The sequence below is a fragment of the Orcinus orca genome, chromosome 3 (assembly GCF_937001465.1).
Source record: "Orcinus orca chromosome 3, mOrcOrc1.1, whole genome shotgun sequence".
Lineage (NCBI taxonomy): Eukaryota > Metazoa > Chordata > Mammalia > Artiodactyla > Delphinidae > Orcinus > Orcinus orca.
The window spans coordinates 12,191,562-12,210,470 of NC_064561.1; the positions used below are offsets into that span (position 1 = coordinate 12,191,562).

Here is an 18,909-nt window from a genome sequence, read left to right on the forward strand (position 1 = left end):
AAATCTCATTCTCTTGGGGGAGGAAACCATGGAGTGTGCATTACCCCCCTCTGAAAGCTGAACTGAGAAAAACACTGGGGAAGTCCCTCCCAGAACCTACTCCGGAAGCAGCTGGAAGTCTTGTGATGTGAAGCTGCCAGGCTCCAGTGGACAGATGGCTTTTCTGGCAAACAGAGGAAGGCAGTAAAAGCTCTACTCTCAGCTGGGAAACTTGATACTAAGGTAAGAATTTGGAGCAAGTAAACAAACCCAAAGGCCCACAGCAAGCTGAAAAAAAAAATCTGTGGCGTATCAGAAAGTGTTACTATCCTTAATATACAAAGAGTTATTAGAGATCATTAAGAAAAATATAAATTCTCCTGAAAAGTAGGTAAAAGCTATGAACAGGCAATTCAGTAAAAAAGAAAAGAAAAGAAAGGAAAACACAGAAACACACATACAGTGGTAAAGAATCCATCTTCCAATGCAAGGGACACGGGTTCATTCCCTGGTCGGGGAACTAAGGTCCCACATGCCACCGGGCAAATAAGCCCAGGCGCCTCAACTAGAGACAGAAAACCCTGACGCCACAACTAGAGAGAAACCTGCGCGCCACAACAAAAGATCCCGCGTGGCACAACTAAGACCCGACAAAGCCAAAAATAAATAAATAAATAAGAAACACACAAACATATTAATGGTCAATAAACATATTTTCAGGTTCAATGTAGTCATCAAAGAAATTTTAAATAAAACAATGCACTCTGTGTGTGCGTCTATCAAACTGGCAGTTTTTCCTTTTATGAAAATTCCTAGTGTTTGGAAAAGAGAATACGTATAAATGCTGCTGGTGAGAGTGTTAAAAGGCATAGCCTTTCTGGAGAGGAGTAAGGCAGAGGTGTGGGGATTATACAAGCCTTGAACTGGTACATATGCTTTGACTCAGAAATTCCACTAGTAGACATTTATCCATTGAGAATGACGATGAATGTGGGCAAAGCTTCAGCTCTGGAACGTCCCTGGAGGAGGCAGTGGGCAGAGTGGCTAGACCTCGGTGCTGGAGCCTGGTTGCCTGGAGCAAGTGCCTCTCTGAGCCTCAGTTTCCACATCTGTAAAATGGAAGGTGTCATAAGGATGCCAAAACATTTGGACACATCAAATGCCTGGCACATAATAAATACCCAGTAATTGGAAGCTTAGCAAGAATAATTTAATAGAAATGTAAGAGCACCCAGAAGATAAGTGGGCCACAGAGAGAAATGGAGGTTCACAGAGAAGCTCCTAAACACATGAGAAGACTCTCCACCTCATCCCCAATAAGACATGCTCATTAAAATGATGCCAAGACCACATTTTTTACCCAGAAGATCTGGGAAATCCCAAGTCGGCTGACAGCCTGTGGGGAAATGGGCCACCTCCACACAGATGAGTGGGCACCAGGTGAGACCACTCTGATGGAGAGCACTCTCAAGACTGCTCTTGAAATGACAGACATGCATGCTCTAAACCCTGAGATTTCACCTTGGGGGATTTACCCCCTTGCATGAAAAGTATGTAAAAGGTCGTTCACTATGGTGTTAGCTGTTAGTGCAAAAGATTAGAAGCAAAACCCCATCATCAATTAGATTCTGCTTAAATAGATTAAGGAGCCCATCCACAATCCTTCATCCCCAGTTGCAAATCCCCAAATATTATGACACCCAGAAGTCTTTCTAAGATTGTTTAATCTTCACATATCCCAGTGAGTGTGGATATTCATCAGTTTATCTGCAGCAATTGACTATGAGATGCTGCCCCCAATCAGCTAGGGAGTGTATTAGTTAGCTATTGCCACGTAACAAATGACCCCCAAAGTTAGCCACTGAAAACTATACATGTTTATTATCTCAGAGTTTCTGTGGGTGAAGAATGTGGGAGCTGCTTAGCTGGGTGGATTCACAAAGCTCTCATAACAATGATACCCAAGGGGGTTGAGGAGCTGAGAGCTGCTCCAGAATACCTGCATCTGCCCTGGGTCCTGAACATCCAGATTATAAACATCTTGCCCACTGGTCCGCTTCTAGTTGGACCAGTTGCTTTCTGTCCCACTTCAGGGAAGTCCCCATGAAACATTTCAGTCTTAGGGATGGAGTTCAGGATCCCTGCACCACCAGCAGTGACAGCCTCAGCCCTACACACATTTACTGCTGCAACAAGGAGGTCTCTGTAGGGTCCTATAGTAGGAGGCCAGGCTGCCCTGGCCCTGAGCACAGCTCCATGCACCCATTGTTAAGGTGAACCTAAGGCTCCCATCACCACTATCTCCCCCACCAGTGCTGGGAATTGGTAGCCGTTGGGAGAGGCCCTATAGAGGCCTGGCAAGAAGAGATGGGACACAAATTCATATGCATGTCAGAGGATACCTCTGACACTCAGGCACACTCCTTGGCTCCCCATTGCCCTAGTTCACCATGAGCTTGGCCAACCTGGCCAAGTCAGGAGACAAGGTGCATACTGTTCCATCCCGGAACCCACACTCACAATTCTCTTGTATACCCCACACAGGCCCCCCGACCCTGGCAATTCACTGGCATGGGCCAAGAACCTGTGAGGTCCCCACCTGTTTCTCCTTGGTCCCATGGAAGCTCCGAGCAGCCATCCAGAGTGCAGGACATGTTGCTGGCACCAAGGGCTTTTTTCAATTCTAAAGTAAGAGATAGAGACTTCCCTGGTTGCGCAGTGGTTGAGAGTCTGCCTGCCAGTGCAGGGGACACAGGTTCAAGCCCTGGTCTGGGAGGATCCCACATGCAGTGGAGCAGCTGGGCCCGCGTGCCTCAGCTGCTGATCCTGCACTCTAGAGCCCGCGTGCCACAACTACTGAAGCCCACGCGCCTGGAGCCCACGCTCCACAGCAGGAGAAGCCACCACAGTGAGGGGCCCACACACTGCAGCAAGGAGTGGCCCCTGCTCGCCACAACTAGGGAGGGCCTGCACGCAGCAACGAAGACCCAATGCAGCCAAAAATAAATAAATTTAAAAATAAAATAAAATAAAGAGATAGGGCTTCCCTGGTGGCGCAGTGGTTGAGAGTCTGCCTGCTGATGCAGGGGACACGGGTTCGTGGCCCGGTCTGGGAAGATCCCACATGCCGTGGAGCGGCTGGTCCCGTAAGCCATGGCCGCTGAGCCTGCGTGTCCCGAGCCTGTGCTCCGCAACGGGAGAGGCCACAACAGTGAGAGGCCCGTGTACCGCAAAAATAAATAAATAAATAAATAAAAATAAAGAGATAAACCCCCGGATACACCTGGATAAGCCCCAGAATCCCAGGGCTTCCATGAATTTTCCCAGAGAGGCCACAAGAGGGCAAAGCATGGAAGAAATGTCTCAACCAGGAACCCTAAACAAGTGGCTCACATGAGCCTCTCTCCACACCTGTGCCCATGGCAGACATTGCTAGCCGATCCCCACACCTTCACTGAGCCTGGATGCTACCTACCCCACCTTCCAGCACAATGCTTCAAGCAGACATCACAAATCAATTGAGGATGGAAACACCCCACCCCCACCCCACCTTCAGTACATGTAGAACTTCTAGGAATGGAAACCTGTTTCTGAAAAATTTTTTCCAATCAGAGATTAGTCTTTTTCCATTTAAAATGGCCCCTATTCTAAAGGAACTCGGTTCTTTTTGTTTGGCCTCAAGGACACTTCTCACCCTTACTTCCTGGCTCCCAGAACACTGCTATCTCTGGGTTTCTCCCACCTCTCTGACTACTCCTTCTGCATCCCTTCTTCCTCTTTGTGTCCTTCAAATCCAGGCTCTTTGGGACTCCTCTCCTTTCTCTCTACACCATCCCCAGGGTTGTGGTCCCTCCCATGCACCCAGTGACACCCCAGGCCAACAACAACCTCTGACTTCCGTCTCATCCTCATGCCTGGGCTCCATCCCCTTGGTTGCTGCCCCTGCTCGAGTCCATCCTTTGCCCCCCAGGACCAGGCCCTCAGCCTCCTCCCTGGCTTCCAGTCTAGCCACTGTTGCCCTCTTGCTCACACACCCTCCGTGGCTCCCTATTGCCTGCCACAGAATGTCTAAACTCCTCTGCCTGTCATTCGAGGCCCTGCACGTCTGCCCTGGCAGCCTGCAGCCTCCTCCCCTTCCTTCTGTGTCAGCTGTGACATTCCCTGAATAACCATTACACATTGCTCATTCCCCTGTTAGTACACGTGTCAGCAGTCATAGGCATTGGGTCAGGAAGGAACAGACAAGGCAGGAGGGAGAAGAGACAGTCAGGAGCCTCTTTCCAGCCCAGGAAATCCTAAGAGGCCTACCCCAAGTCCACGTACTCTTGAGGGCTCAATGCCAGCCCAGAATAAAACATGGAGAGGTTGTTGAATGAGTAAATGTAAATGTCTATCCCCAGTTTTTAAATTTTGCCTCCCTTCTCTCATCCTAAGAACTCCTGCATATCCGTCACAGCCCCACTCCAATGCCCCCTCCTTCAGGGAGCTTCCGTCACTGCCCCTCTAGGCTCGCCCACCCCAGACCCCCTCTGTCCCAGTCCTGGCCCTTAGTCAAAGGACTAGTGTTCACAGGTAGTGAGAGGCGATGGGGACCCTGGTAGGGCTCAGTATACACAGCCAGGGGTCACCAGGCTCCCCTGAGCCATAGGGGGTGGGGCTCACCTCGATTGATCCTCTGCAGCAGGACCCCCCGGATGACATCCTCATAAATACCCTCAATGGTCAGAGCAGGGCTGCCCACAGCAAGGACGTCCCCTTCGAACTCAGGCAGCTCCTGTAACCGAGGCAGGTGAGGGGCTGGGCTGGAGGGGTGGGCTCTGTGTGACACGAGTTTGAGCCCCAGCTCTGTCACTGATTAGCTAGGAAAACCTGGGCCTCAGTTTCCTCATCTTTAAAATGGACTCCTTGACTCATTATTCCCTCGGGTTGTTGTGAGAACTGGTGAAACAAAGCACATCACACCTCAATGGGAATAATACAGGTGTTTCTGCTGGGACCCCTCACAGTCACTTCCTGCCTGACCCCTGATGCAGACCCCTTCATGGTGCCCCTAAGCCTGCGTAGCAAGGCCCCTGGGACCTCTCCCCTCGTCTACTTCCTACCCCATTGTTCGGTAAGCTCCAGTCACACTTGCCTATTCTCTGTTTCTCCAACACACCAGGCACAGACCTACCTCAGGACCTTTGCACATGCTGTACCCTCTGCCTGGAATACTCTTCCCCAGGACATGGCTCATGCCTTTAGTTCACTGCTTCTCAAGCATCATCTTCTCAGAGACAGCCCCCCTAACCACTCAGCACCCTCACCATACACACACATACACTCCCCCTCTGCCTCCTCCCTTCTCTGAAGCCTGTATCACCTGCTGATATGTGATGCATGGGACCCCACGCCAGCTCTGCAGATACAGCATTGTCATGGGAGAAGCAGAGGGCATCATGAAGTCCCAGAAGAGCCATCCAACCCAGCCCCTGGGCTCAGGGAACAAAAGTCTCTAATCATCAAGGTGGCTCTATGAGCCTTACAGAAAGATGCTTGGTTGCTCTATAGGACCCGTCCCCCATCAGCTCACCGCTTTGCAGCTCAGCTCCAGCTGGCTCAGCACGAAGGGCAAGAAGATGCAGAGCAGCCAGCCATGGATGAACCGCCTCCGCGCTGAGCCACTATCCGACTGGAATTTCTGCATGACACACACGGCAACTGGTCTCACAACCACCTGAGCAGCCAGGCCCACTGCCATGCCCTCCCCGCAGACCTCACCTTCAGCACGCGCCCCCTGACTTTCTCCAGCTGCTGGGCAGCCTGGTCACAGTCCAGAGCCGTGGTCAGACATTGGTCAGCCAGCTGCAGGAAGGTGGCCACGGCGTCAGCCATGAGCTGTGGGAAGAGATGCTGGGATGAACCCTGGGAATCCATGCTCTTTCTGGGCCCTATGCCTGCTCGGTTGAACCCTTCTCAGCATCCAGCCCGCCCTGACCAACTACTTCCCTCCAACCTCCTTCTTGTCCCAAGAAACAGCACTCTCTTCCTCTCAGGACTCGGGGATCATCCATTCAGTGCCAGGATGCCCAGCATGGGGGTCAGAGAGCTGTCCACAGTCCAGGCTCCTTGGCTGAGCACGCTTGTGCAGTGTACAAACTGAACAACCATGCCGGGCAGCACTGGGTCTTCTCAGTCCCTGTCTCTTTCACTCACCATGTCCATTAGCACGTCCCAACCCTTTGGCTTTCAAAACACACCCTGCTCCTCTCCACCGACCCATTCTGGTTCAGACCTCCTCCCTGCCTCCTCCACTTCTGCCCCCGACAGCCCCTGCTCCCCAGGGCAGGCAGGGCTTTCTAAAAAACCTTGAATCTGGCCATGCCCCTCCCCTGCCCACACACCTGCTGTGACTCCTGTTGCCCTTGGACAGAGCCCAGCCCCCTGAGCCCCATACTCAAGGCCCTGACCCACCTGCCCCCCCACCTTGCTGGCATATCTCCCACCTCTATGCCCTCCCTTGAAATCTACAAGCCAATGTCTCTAAACTGCTTCACTTTCCCCAAATGTGGACATGCTCTCACACCTCCCAGGGCTTATCCACACTGTTCCCTCCACCCAGGACATGCCCCATTCCCATTCCTCCCCCAGCTGCCCCAGCCTGGCAGTCCTCTCCTCCTGGAAGCCTTCCCAACCCTGGAGATGGATCAGGTGCCTCCTCAGGGTTCCCGTAGCACCTTGTGTGTCCCCATCACAGCCCTGTCCATCATGTGTGATTACTGCCTGCCTGGTCATGAGCTCATGTCTGCATGACACTGGGGAGTCCAGCGAGGGAGGGCCAGGTCTGTCTGGGTCATCGTGGTCTCCCTGGCACACACTCGGCACCTACTCATTGGAGGCTGCCATCCTTGCCTCACTTCCTCCCAGCCTCCCACTCACCCTTACCTGCTGTGCGAGATCCTGGGCCCCAAACACCAGGCTCTGAGTTCCAAAGAAGCCAAATGGTTCTGCCAGCTGCCCCAGGCGCCCCCGGCTCCGCTCCGCCTCTCGGTAGCAGGTCTGCATCAGCTCTGGGTCCCATGGCATCTCCCCAAATGAGTAAACCTGTGTTCCCATAGCAGTCAGGTAAGAAAAATACCACCAGCCCATGGAAGAGCAAGGCTAAGGACCTCATAGACAGTTCATCGAAGGAGAAACACAAATGGAAACACATCCCGCCTCAGTTGTCACCAAAATAATGCATAATAAAAGTAACTGTGAGGTATGGTGTGATGGACATAAAATGGTAAAACTTGAAACCAGTGATAACATGTGGTGCTGGCGTGGCTGAGGGGACAGGGGCACACTCAGCCCTTGTCCCACCTGACGTTCTCTTTGCGCTGGACCCTGCGGCTGCAGAAGTGCAATAATCCAAAGTGGTATTTGCCCTCAAACTGCTCACAGAAAAGCTGGAGGAGACAGAGTGCAGACAAACAACAGTAGTGGTGAGTTACTACTCCTGTGAGGAGGGAAGCACGCGCAGCTGCAGATGCAGAAAGGACCAGGGAAAGTTCCTGGAGGAGGCGATTATGAAATGGAGATGTGAAGACTAATAAAGGGAAACCTCATTTAAAATAAAGTCATGGGCGTTCCCTGTTAGTCTAGTGGTTAGGATTCGGAGCTTTCACTGCGGTGGCCCAGGTTCAATCCCTGGCCGGGGAACTGAGATCCCACAAGTTGCGTGGCTAAATAAATAAATATGAAATCATTAAGCCCTGAAAGGGGCGGGGGGGGCGCTCTCGTGCACTGCCACTCCTTGCTCTCTGCAGACCCCAAACTGGAAGAAGGTTACTACTTTACCACTCCAGCAGGAGGAAGATTTTCTCCTTATGCAGTAACAGCCCCAACCAATGAGAAACTACCACCACTCAGCCAATGAGAAACTGTCACCACCCTGAACTCTCGCTTTTCTTCAATGGACTTTCCTTGAGAGCTGCCCCTCCCAATTGTTTCCTTCTTCTCTATAAAGTAATGTTCCTCCCCTTCGTTTGCCAGACTTGCCTCTGGTTTTGCCATAGCTTGCATGTCCCGAATTGCAATTCTCATGCTAACCTCCCTTCCCAAAATGTTCTGCTGATAAAATAACTGGCTGTTTCATTTTAAAGGTCAACAGACACTTAACGAGTTGAGTTGGCACATAGTATGCTCTCATTTAATATCAGAAGAAAAGAGCTGACCTGCGTGTTGCAGAATTCTGTCCCAGGGAATGGGGTGGGCTATGGCCAAACAAGGCAATGGGAGGAGGAACAATTTGTAGGGAAGGTGACTCCAGATTGATGTTACTAAAATGCTAATCTTGTCATCTTACTCCTTCCCCCCATGTTATAAACCGTGCCCCAGTGACCATAGCATAGTGGACCACCGTAAGTAAAATGCAGCTTAGAAGAAAGTTCAGAGATTTTTAAGAGAAGGTTTTCAAATAAGAAAGATTCAAGGTGCATGCAACTCTTCTATAAAGTTAACACACTGCCCATAGGCCCGATGAAACACGACCCACTGGACCTCACCTCCTTCCGCAGCCGGGTGCTGGAGGGGCTCCCACGCAGGTGGCGGGACAGGCGGTCCATGCCCTGGGTTAGGAGGGTCTGCACTGCCTTGAGTTCAGCTTCCACGGTGCTCAGCAGCGTCTGCGTGACCCGGGGCAGCTGCGCATCCACCTTCCTGCGCAGGCACGATTCGAGGGGACCCTGGACGTTGGCTGCGAGTGGAAGACACTGGCCTGGATCTCCTCCTCGAGGTGCTCCGCAAATTGGGAGGTGGAGGGTACGGAGTGAGGCCATGGGCTCAACAGGGTAAGGTAGACGGGAGCCCTGACTTTGAGCCCCCTCCTCTACCCCATTATACAGAATAGAAAACCGAGGCCAAGTGCCATGGGGATCGGCTCAAAGTTGCACACAGAGGCAGAGTTAAGATTCCAACTCTGTTCTCTTTGTTACTGAGCTGAGTGAGAGCTATCTCCGCTGTCTGACTGGACAACCCACAACTGGAGTCAGGCCTGATACCGCCAAGGCCTCTGCCCCTCTCCCCACCCAGTCTTGGTCTCCGGGCTCACCAGCTCCATCCCTGGCCTTCCCGCCTCCCAAGCACCCGCCCTCCCTCTTTTTTTTTTTTTTTTTTCCGCCGCCCTCCCTCTTGACCCCGTCTAGAAATCTAGTCTCACCACCAAAGCATCAAGGCCTCGCCCATTTTCCCACTTAGGCTCCACCCTTTTCTTCTCCGGCCCTGCCTCCACCGGGTCCCAGACCTTGGGCCCCTTCCCTTACACCCAAGCTGTTCCCCTTCTTCCTCTCAGGCTCCCGGCCCCGCCCCTCACATCCAGGCCACGCCCCCGGACCTCACCCTGCAGCCTCCCTAACACGCGCTCCCGCAACTTCAGCATCTGATCTACGTCTGGGCGGATAGTCTTCTCCAGGGCGGCGAGCAGCTCCTCCTTTTCGGGCTGGAAGGCGCGGAGCCCAGTGGAGGCCCCGGCCAGGACTGCAGCGTGGACGGCGTCCAGTAGCTGCCCAGATCAGCCGAGGGGACCCCACACGGGCCAGGGACGCGGTAGAGAGACGAGATGGGGCGAGGGTAGGAGGACAGAGAGAAGACAGACGCACAGAGATGGGCGGAGAGGTTGGGCGACAGTCGCAGGGAGGGCGAAGCTGAGCACCCGGGTCCGGCTCCTATCCCCATCCGCGGCCTCCCGCGTGTCCCTGCCCCACCTCCTCCACCGCATGCGTACCTTGGCCCAGGCCCAGGCCCGAGCGCGGCCGGCCCCGCGCAGGCCGGGCAGGGTCTGGGCTCGCAGCGCAGGCAGCAGCTCCCGCATCAGTACCGCAGTCAGCACCTGCGGGAGAGGTGACCATGGGTGCTTCGGTGGGCCGAGAAGGGGTCAGGGGGGTCCCGGGTGCGGCCTTGCGCGGCACTGACCTCGGCGTCCGAGCCTAGGGTCACGTCGTCGTCGCCAAAGTGGCCTTGCTGCTGCCGGTAGAGCCGTATGGCGTCCAGGAAGGCACGGGCGGCTGGGGCTTGACTTCGCTGCAGGACTGAGTGGCGGCTCCTCAGTGCCCGTCCACCCCTCCCCTGCTCTCAGGCTGCCTGGCTCCCCGTCGCCTGAGAAGGAAGCCCTCCGCCTCCTCGCCAGGTCCCAAACAGCTAAGTCTCACCCACTTCCAGACCTCCGCGCAAAGGAGTGCCCTCCGCCGGGAACACGCTCCCCTAAGTTTATCACCAGCCCATAAGGGGGCTGTGTACCATTTTGGAAAAGGCATCCCGGGCAGGCAGTCACAGCCCAGATCCCACTGCGGTCTCCAGTTGCCTCTCCAGTTAGGTACATTTGTTCAGTCAACAACCTGCCCAGATGTGTCAGTCCTAACTCCTCTTCTTCACCTGGCTGGCCCCTCATCTTTTTTAGACCCCAGTTTGGACATCCCCTCCCTGAACCCCCAGGCTAAGCTCCCATGGTGCTGTGCCCTCATTACAGCCCGGGCCATGCACAACTGCCTGTTTCCCCTCTGTCCTCCCCCACGATCCATTTTATAAATAAGGAAACTGAGGCTTGGAGAGGATCCCACAGCCAGCAGGAGCGGAACCCTCCGACTCCAGACTCTGTGCTCCACCACTGCCTGCCCTTTCCCAGGACCCACCTGTGCCTCGAAGCCGGATGCCGCCCTGCAGGGCTAGCCTCCAGGCACGCTGCACCTCCGCTGTGGCTGCAGAGAAACAGAGGTGCCGGCGGAAGGGGTGCTGCAGGAACAGGGGGAAACTGACAGGCATTTCCAAGAGGGGGTCAGGCTCTTCCTGTGCATGGTGTCCTGAAAGCAGAGGAGGTCGCATCTTCATTCATTCATTCACTCTAAAATCATTCATTCACTAGGAGACAATAACCATGAAATGTGTAGAGAACCCTTACTTCAGCTCAGTCCCAGGAGGAGGTGTGCCCAGGGCAGACATCAGCAATCCATCCCAGCACTGTTTCCCAGCCTCAGCAACATGCTTAACACAGCAGCCCTGCGCAGCCACCAACAATCTCTCCTAGCTGGCATGTGGTCTGAGCCCTGCTTGCTGTGGGGTGCTGGAGTCGGCTAGGGCCCGGTTCAAACCTGGCCAGACCATTTTCTAGCTCTTTGCACAGATTTTCATCTCCCTGAAAAAACCTCAGTTTTCCTACCTGCAAAATGGGCTAAAAAGTGATACCAATGACCTAGAACTGTTGGGAGGACAAAAATGAGTGAATTTATTTTGATGAATTAAATTGGAGTCTCCCAAATCCTCAGTGTTTTGTTCAGATTTCCAGAGTGATACATACAGACTGCAGTAAAATGCAATAATGCAGAAAGGGCTTCCCTTGTGGTGCAGTGGTTAAGAATCTGCCTGCCAATGCAGGGGACACGGGTTCGAGCTCTGGTCCGGGAAGATCCCACATGCCGCGGAGCAACAAAGCCCATGCGCCACAACTACTGAGCCTGCGCTCTAGAGCCTGCAAGCCACAACTACTAAGCCCACGTGCCACAATTACTGAAGCTCGCGCGCCTAGAGCCCGCACACCGCAGCAAAGAGCAGACCCCGCTTGCCGCACCTAGAGAAAGCCTGCACAAAGCAACGAAGACCCAATGCAGCCAAAATAAATTTAGAAATAATAATAATGCAGAAAAAGGTGGACGTCCCTTGTCATCCAGCCCTTCGATCGCAGCCCCCAGAGATGATAATAGCTGTTAACAGTTTGGGGGACATTATTGCAGATTTTAAAATCTGCACAAAGCTGTATGACGTGCTTTTTTTTTTTTTAACAATGTGGAGTTTTCTGGTCTATAACTGGCCTTTGGGCTCCTGCATATGTCTGGGACAACTTCAGAGGCTGCACAGCTTTCCTTCCTGAGGGTCAGGCTGTAATTTATTTAATCAGCCCCAAAGGATGCGTATGTGGGTGGATTCCCATGTTTTCGACATCATCAGCATTTCTGCAGACGGTTCTTGTTGCTACATCTTCACCTGATTAAACAGCAGGATAGCTCTGCAGTGAAGCAAAAGGTGTAAATTCTGGCTCTGTCCCTTACTAACTGTGTGGCGGCCCTTGGCCTCAGTGTCCCCCTCTGTAAAATGGGGTGGTTAGTGATGGGGCTGCCTCCTGGGCAGATTCAAGGAGATGATGCAGGCCCTCATCAGATGCATGCCAGCCCACTTACGCTGCTCCTTACCTATTCAGAGAGAGAAAGAGGAGGAAGAGGAAGGGGAGGAAGGGGAAGGGAGGAGAACCATCCTGGAAACACTGGACGGACCAATTACACGCTGTAACAAGTCTGTGCAATTTTCCTGCCCACCACTGTCCATCTCCCCACATGCTTACTGACACCATATTTTATCGTTTTTACCCTTTGCTGCTTTGATTCTGGTCCGGTGACCTAACTCCTTCACCCTGACAAGAATGGGTGTTTCTCTTTCTAGAGCGAGGCTGCTCACCCAGAGGCAATGCTGCCCCCAGGGACACTTGGCAATGTCTGGAGATATACTTGGTTGTCGCTCTTGGGATGCAGAGTGCTACTGGCATCTGGTGGGTGGAGGCGAGGGATACTGTTCAGCAACCTGTGAAGCACATGGTGGCCCCCACTGCAAAGAATGATCTGGCCCCAGTGTCAACAGTGCTGAAGTAGAGAAACCTGCTCTTGGGGTCCCCGGGAGCCTTACCTGAGGGTTCTGGGCAGAGAGTGTCCAACAGGTGGAGATATTCACTCTGGGAAGTCAGGACTGTGTACCCTGTCAGGACCACGGAGCCCAGGGGACGGTCCCCATTTTCATATTCCTGCAAAAGGCATCCAAAGAACCGTTTTGGGACAGGTCTAAACTGTGGCTTCCATATCCCAGTGTGGGATCAGGGGAAGGTTTTGGGTTAACTGGGGAAATCCTCCACCCTACCTCCCTGCCTCCACCCTCCCTCCTTCTGTCCACCCCTCCCTCAATCCCTCCTTCCTTCCCTTCCCCATAGTGGAGCACCCAGCACCTGCTGTGTGCTAGGCCAGTCCCAAGTGCTATATGAGGACTAACCCATTGAATCCTTACAGCCCCATGTGGCGTAGACCATCATCATCCCATTTCACAGAGGCGAAAACTGAATCCCAGAGAGACAAGTGACCTGCCTGAATTCCTCAGCTGGAAAGCAGGGCACAGGCGGCATGTGCAAAGGCCTTGCATGGTTTCAACCTCAGCTCTGCTGATGACCATGAGTGAGCCCCTACCCCTGGCCTGGGCCTCAGTTTATCCACCTGGCACAGCAGGAGATGTTCGCCCACCCAGAACCAAGCTTACAGGCTGGCCCTACTTGATGACTGAAGAAAGGAGGGGGGCTATGCTGGGAACTGGACCCCAAACCCACACTGGGGAGGGTGGGATGGAGACGCCAGAGGTAGATGGGCTGCAGGCCACTCACTCACCTCCCTGTGCCTGAACCACTCCAGGCGGCCGTCCCCACGCAGGACACAGAAGATTGGCTGCCACTGAGGTGGGTGGCCCTGCAGCTGGGTCAGGGGCCCTCGGTGCTCCCGGACTCGGGGCAGCTTCTGTGGGAGGAGGGGCGGGCGGATGTCAAGAACATGGGCCAGTGTCCCGGTGTCCAGACCAGCTGGACAGCTCCTCCTGTGTCCCAGGTGCCACCAAGTACAGTAAGTCCCCTACATACGAATGAGTTCCGTTCCGAGAGCAAGTCTGTAAGTCCAATTTGTTCGTAAGTCCAACAAAGTTAGCCTAGGTATCCCAACTAACACCATCGGCTATATAGTACTGTACCGTAATAGGTTTATAATACTTTTCACACAAATAATACATAAAAAACAAACACACACAAAAAAATAAAACATTTTTAATCTTGCAGTAGAGTCCCTTGAAAAGTACAGTAGTACAGTACAACAGCTGGCATACAGGGCTGGCATCGAGTGAACAGGCAAGAAGAGTGACTGACTGGAGGAGGGAGAGGAGGTGGGAGATGGTAGAGCTGAAGGATCGTCAGCAACAGGAGACGGAGGGCAAGCTGCAGTTTCACTCACGCCTGACGCTGATGGAACGCCCATTCACATCTTTGAAAGTTTGCAACTTGAAGGTTCATATGTAGGGGACTTACTGTACAGGTGCTTGGGCCCTGCTGGTGTGGTGTTATATTCTTTATCAAGCACGCTCACAGCCTGCACTTCCAAATATGAACTGAGGCAGACACTTTTGTTATCTCCTATTTACTTGCAAGCGGACCCTTCCCCAGTTGAGCCTCAGATGAGACCCCAGCCCTGGCCAACATCTTGATCGCAGCCTGTGAGAGACCCTGAAAGAAAGGACCCAGCAAAGCCCCATCTAGATTCCTGACCCACGGTAACTGAGATGACAAACGTGTTGTTTGAAGCACTGATTTGGTGCTGTATTTTTACACAGCATAGCTAACTGATACAGGTGGGATTGCTAGGTCATGGAGCAGGTGTAGTTTTTTTATTTTTGTTTTTTTTTTCAGGTGTAGTTTAACGTTATGAGAAATGGCCAGGCCTCTGCCCACAGACCCCTCCCTCAGGCAAGATGGGACATCACCTTGTTTCGTTTTCTTTGTCCCTCTTCTCACTTCCTGGCCACCTGAATTGTGTGCGTTTGTTTCACCAATGGTCCCAGAGTAGCTCCTGCTACACAGTTGGTGCTCGGTAAATATCTGATGACTAAATAACCAGCATTTGTGATGTTCTGATTCTTCAGCGGGTAGTGGGAACTCAGAGGTTTATTAAATGATTCTCCATCTCTCTTCCTAAGTCTGAGATTTTTCATAGTAATAGTGTTAAAATGTTATAATAGAAATGATATACATAATGCAAGTAGATAAAACTAGTATTAAAGAAAATGTTTCAACTGAAGCGAGGGGAAATCCCTCCACGCTGCTTGAACCCCAACGTCAGCTGTTCCCTGGCCCAGGGGGTTGGGACCAGCAGGAGACAGAAGGTGCAGGTGGAGGCGATGCCCAGGCCCCATGATGCCCCAAGCGGGACAGGGGGAGTCCCAGGTGGCAGGGGGCTCTGTCCATGGTACCACAGAGCCCCCACCCCAGGGCAGGCACAGCTGGGAGAAGGGGTGTCCAAGAGAGGAAATCTCAGAGCCCTGATCGGGACAGGGGACCCAGTATCCCTTGTAAGGAGTCTGGGCTCTGGGTTCAAATCTCGCCTCTGCATCTTACTGGCAGTGTGACCTCAATCAGGTCACTTCACCTCTCTGTGCCTTGGTTTCCTCATTGGTCAAAGACCCATCCCCTGGGCTAGTGAGAACTAAGTTGTACAGGGCACATGGAGATCCTGGACACCATTTGCCAGCTCAGGAGACCTTTGGAGCTGGGGCTGGGCAGCTCCAGGCTATTTTGTTCCATCGATAAGCCCTTCCTGAGCCCCTACCAAGTGAAGGCACCATGTGGGCACAATGGGGTCAGGGGGAAGGGGAAATAAGGCTTGGACCCTGTCCTCACAAAGCAGACAGATGGAGGTGGCAGACGTGTGAGCCCGGGCTGCGTCGGAGGAGCAGACAGACAGGGGTTCCAGAGGAGGTGCCCGACTCAGGTGGGGGTAACAGTAGTCAAGGAAGGCTTCCTGGAAGAAGTAGCAGACGAAGTATGGGATAGAATGGGGAGGGTGGCACATGCAAAGCCTTGGGCGTCCAGTGGGCATGCTGTGCCCTTGGGTGATGCACTCAGCCAGGCCACACCTTTTCCAACTTCAGAGCTTTCGCATTGCCTGTGCCCTCTGCCTAGAATGCCCTTCCCACTCTGGGCTTCAGGTCTGGCTCCTTCTCATCCTTCACGTCTCAGCTCAGAAGGACCTTCCTACACCCCAGCTTCCAGCCCCCAACACCGCCCTTCATTTTGTCTTCCTAGCACCTGTCAGAAGTTATCCTGCATCCTGATATGTTAACTTGACAACAAACTGGTCATTTCCCCCAATTAGACTGTGAGCCCCGGAGGGCAAAGCGGGATCTGTCTCAGTCACTACTGTGTCCCCAGCATCCAGCCAGGGGTGTGGCACGCGGTAAATGCCCAGTGAATGTTTGCTCGAAGAATGAATTTTGGGGACATCCCTGGTGGTCCAGTAGTTAAGACTCCACGCTTCCACTGCAGGGGGTGCGGGTTCGATCCCTGGTCAGGGAACTAAGATCCAGCATGCCACGCAGCATGGCCAAAAAACAAAAAATGAATGAATTAAAAACAAATTTTTAAGCATTTATTATTATTTTATATATATTATATATATATATATATATTTATTTATTTATTTGGTTGCGCCGGGTCTTAGTTGTGGCAGGCGGGCTCCTTAGTTGTAGCGTGCATATGGGATCTAGTTCCCTGACCAGGGATCGAACCCAGGCCCCCTGCATTGGGAGCTCGGAGTCTTAACCACTGCACCACCAGGGAAGTCTCAGAATGAATTTTTAATAGTCACCCCAGGTCGTGGCACCAGCAAGGACAAAGGTGTGAGGAGGGACCCTCAAACGAACGAACGGCCTCCCCAGCCTCACCCACTCAGCACCCCCTCCCCCTTTGCGGCACCCACTTTGCTGTGCAGCAGCTGGCATCCGGCTGGCTCCTGGGGGCCCAGCTCTCGGGAGATCTGCCACAGGACCGAGGCTGCCAGCTGCCCGCGGTAGCAGGGCAGGAAGTTCCTCAGCAAGGTGTCTACCTGGCCTGCAGGGACAAAAGGATGGTGAAGTGGCTGAATCAGGTCCCCCCCAACCTGCCGGAGGTGGGGGCAGAACAGGCAGAGAAGCCACTTACGGATTCCTATCCGCACCCCAAAGTTGCCCCAGAAGACATGCTCCAATTCCATTCACCCTTAACCCTCCATTGCCTGTTTTTATCCACATGGGGGTTGGTGGGGGGTGGGGGAGTTAAAGGATTCAGGCTTTATTTATAAACGATGTACAACACACCTTAAATGTATAAAGCATAGAAATGAATGAGTTTGACACATGTACACACCCGTGACACCATCACCGTGACCCAGATAAAGAACAGATCAATTGTACCTGAAAGTTTCCTTCTGCCCCTTACTGAGGGAGATTTTCAAAATCTTTTAAAAACCTCACCCAGCACAAGTGAACTTTCTGGGGTGACAGAAGTATTCTGTATCCTGATCTAGGAGGTGATTACACAAGTGTTAAAGTTCTTCAAGCTGTTCCCCTAATATGTGTGCACTTGACTGTGTGTAAAACACATCTATCTTGCTGCCTGGAATGTGGATCCGATGACTGGAGCTTCAGCAGCCATTCTGAGTCATGAGGTAACCCCAGGCACAGAAGCCACGCATGTTAGAACCATAATATGGAAGGGGATGGGTTGTCTGACTTTTATCAGGCTGCCTGCCACTGTTCCCCTCTATAGGAGAGAGAAACAAATCTTTATCTCGTTTAAGCCACTACAGAAAAAGAAAATTCCAACACTTTGCAGAGTAGCTTATTGAATCCATTCATGTAATGACAACTTGGCCTTGTTTCTTTGTCTAGATCATGAGCCCCCCCTCCATATCCCCAGTGCCCAGCACACCGTAAGTGCTCAACTGTGTGTGTGGAGGATGGAGGACACTGGCCCTTCTTTGTCTCAAATCAAGAACTGTGACTTAGTCCCTGGGGGTCCACACTGAGGGGCCTACTGGTCCTTGCCCACCTGGGAGGATCATCCCACAAGATCTGGCTGGGTTTGGGGCACTTCCCACCTGGCCCTATGCCCTCCACCCCAAACCCATGCCCTGAGTAGGTTTACCAGATTTACCAAATAAAAGTACATGACGCCAATTAAATTTGAATTTCAGGTAAATAATGAATACATTTTTAGCATACGTATGCCCTCTTGCAAAATTTGGGACATACTTATACTAAAAAAAGTATTCATTGCCTCTCTAGAATTCACATTATAGGGCATCCTGTGTACCTGACAACCCAGCCCTAAACCCCACCCGCCAAAATCTCGCTCCTTCCCAGTCCACTCACCCCTCAGGTGCTGCTGCTGTCGCTTGTCCAAGGGGCTCGAGGGCCGCCCACCCATCCTGCTACTGTGTCCTGGGCTCCCCTGAAAGTGAAGTAAACACCCCCCTCCTCCCCACAACCCCCCAGTTCCTCAGCTCAGGGGCACCCTGGGAGCAAGGTGACCTGAGGGGCCTGGATGCTGCAGAGACCAGTGCCTGGGGTCAGAAGCCAGAGCATGGTCCTGGTGTGGTGTGGGATGCCTGCTCCCCACCCCGCCCCGCCCCTTGCCCCACCCCACCCTGCACCTGTGTCCTCCCAGTTCCCCTGTGGCAAAGTGCCCTAAACTGGTGGTTTCTGTAGGGGCTGCCCCGGGTTGGGGGGGGCACGGGGTGGTGGGAGACAAAAGTCCTAGTTGGCCTCGGAGGACGGATGCAGGGCAGATATCTGGCAGGACCTGAGAGCAGTTGGTGTGGGATGGCAGGGAAGGGGGGCTGGGCAGGGATGGGGCAGCTAAATCCTGTACCTACCCCTTGCCGGGTGACTCTGGATCCCAAGAGGATCCAGCCCAGGCCCAGCACCAGGCTGGGAAGACAGAAGTGGACTGACACCCCGGGCCCCTGGGGTCAGTGCCGGGGTAGTGGGAGCGGGTGGGGAGCCGCTGCTGTGCCGTGGACTCGTGGGCTGTTTCCCTTCGGTTCCTGCTTTGCCAGTCCATTCCCTAACGGCGCACAAAGCCCTGGACTGGATCGGATTAGTTGGGTCTTCCCACTAGTGGCACCTGCTGTTGCCCAAGCACGGCCAGGCTGCTTTCCTTCCAACTCTCTACTCTGCTTTTCTCAATCTGTTTCCGCTCAGTCCCGCCCCACTTCCTCACTCTCACATCTGAGTGATCAACCCAGACAAGACGTTGAAGGAAACTTCGCTTTCTGTGGTTTCACCTTTAAGGTTTCAATTCCCACGTGCCTCTCC

General features: G+C 53.1%; 1 protein-coding gene across 5 annotated transcripts; it reads right to left on the bottom strand.

Moving 5' to 3' along the window:
* Positions 1 to 673: 673 nt before the first annotated feature.
* NIBAN3 (niban apoptosis regulator 3) lies at positions 674 to 18,219 on the bottom strand. 5 transcript variants are annotated; one of them, XM_004286875.4, is made up of 15 exons: positions 17,965 to 18,212; positions 16,533 to 16,663; positions 13,407 to 13,532; positions 12,664 to 12,778; positions 10,626 to 10,793; positions 9,910 to 10,025; positions 9,722 to 9,826; positions 9,337 to 9,499; positions 8,505 to 8,695; positions 6,904 to 7,062; positions 5,740 to 5,856; positions 5,552 to 5,659; positions 4,642 to 4,753; positions 2,579 to 2,662; positions 674 to 1,088 (listed from the first exon to the last, which is right to left on the bottom strand). In XM_004286875.4, the coding sequence occupies exons 1-15, from the start codon at positions 18,017 to 18,019 to the stop codon at positions 1,024 to 1,026; spliced, it is 1,815 nt and encodes a 604-aa protein (XP_004286923.2). In that variant the 5' UTR covers positions 18,020 to 18,212; the 3' UTR covers positions 674 to 1,023. The 5 variants fall into 5 exon arrangements, 4 of the variants coding, with proteins under 4 accessions (XP_004286923.2, XP_033257368.1, XP_033257367.1 ...); XM_033401477.2 differs by having other exon boundaries at positions 2,579 to 2,650; positions 16,533 to 18,211; XM_033401476.2 differs by having other exon boundaries at positions 16,533 to 18,210.
* Positions 18,220 to 18,909: the final 690 nt, after the last annotated feature.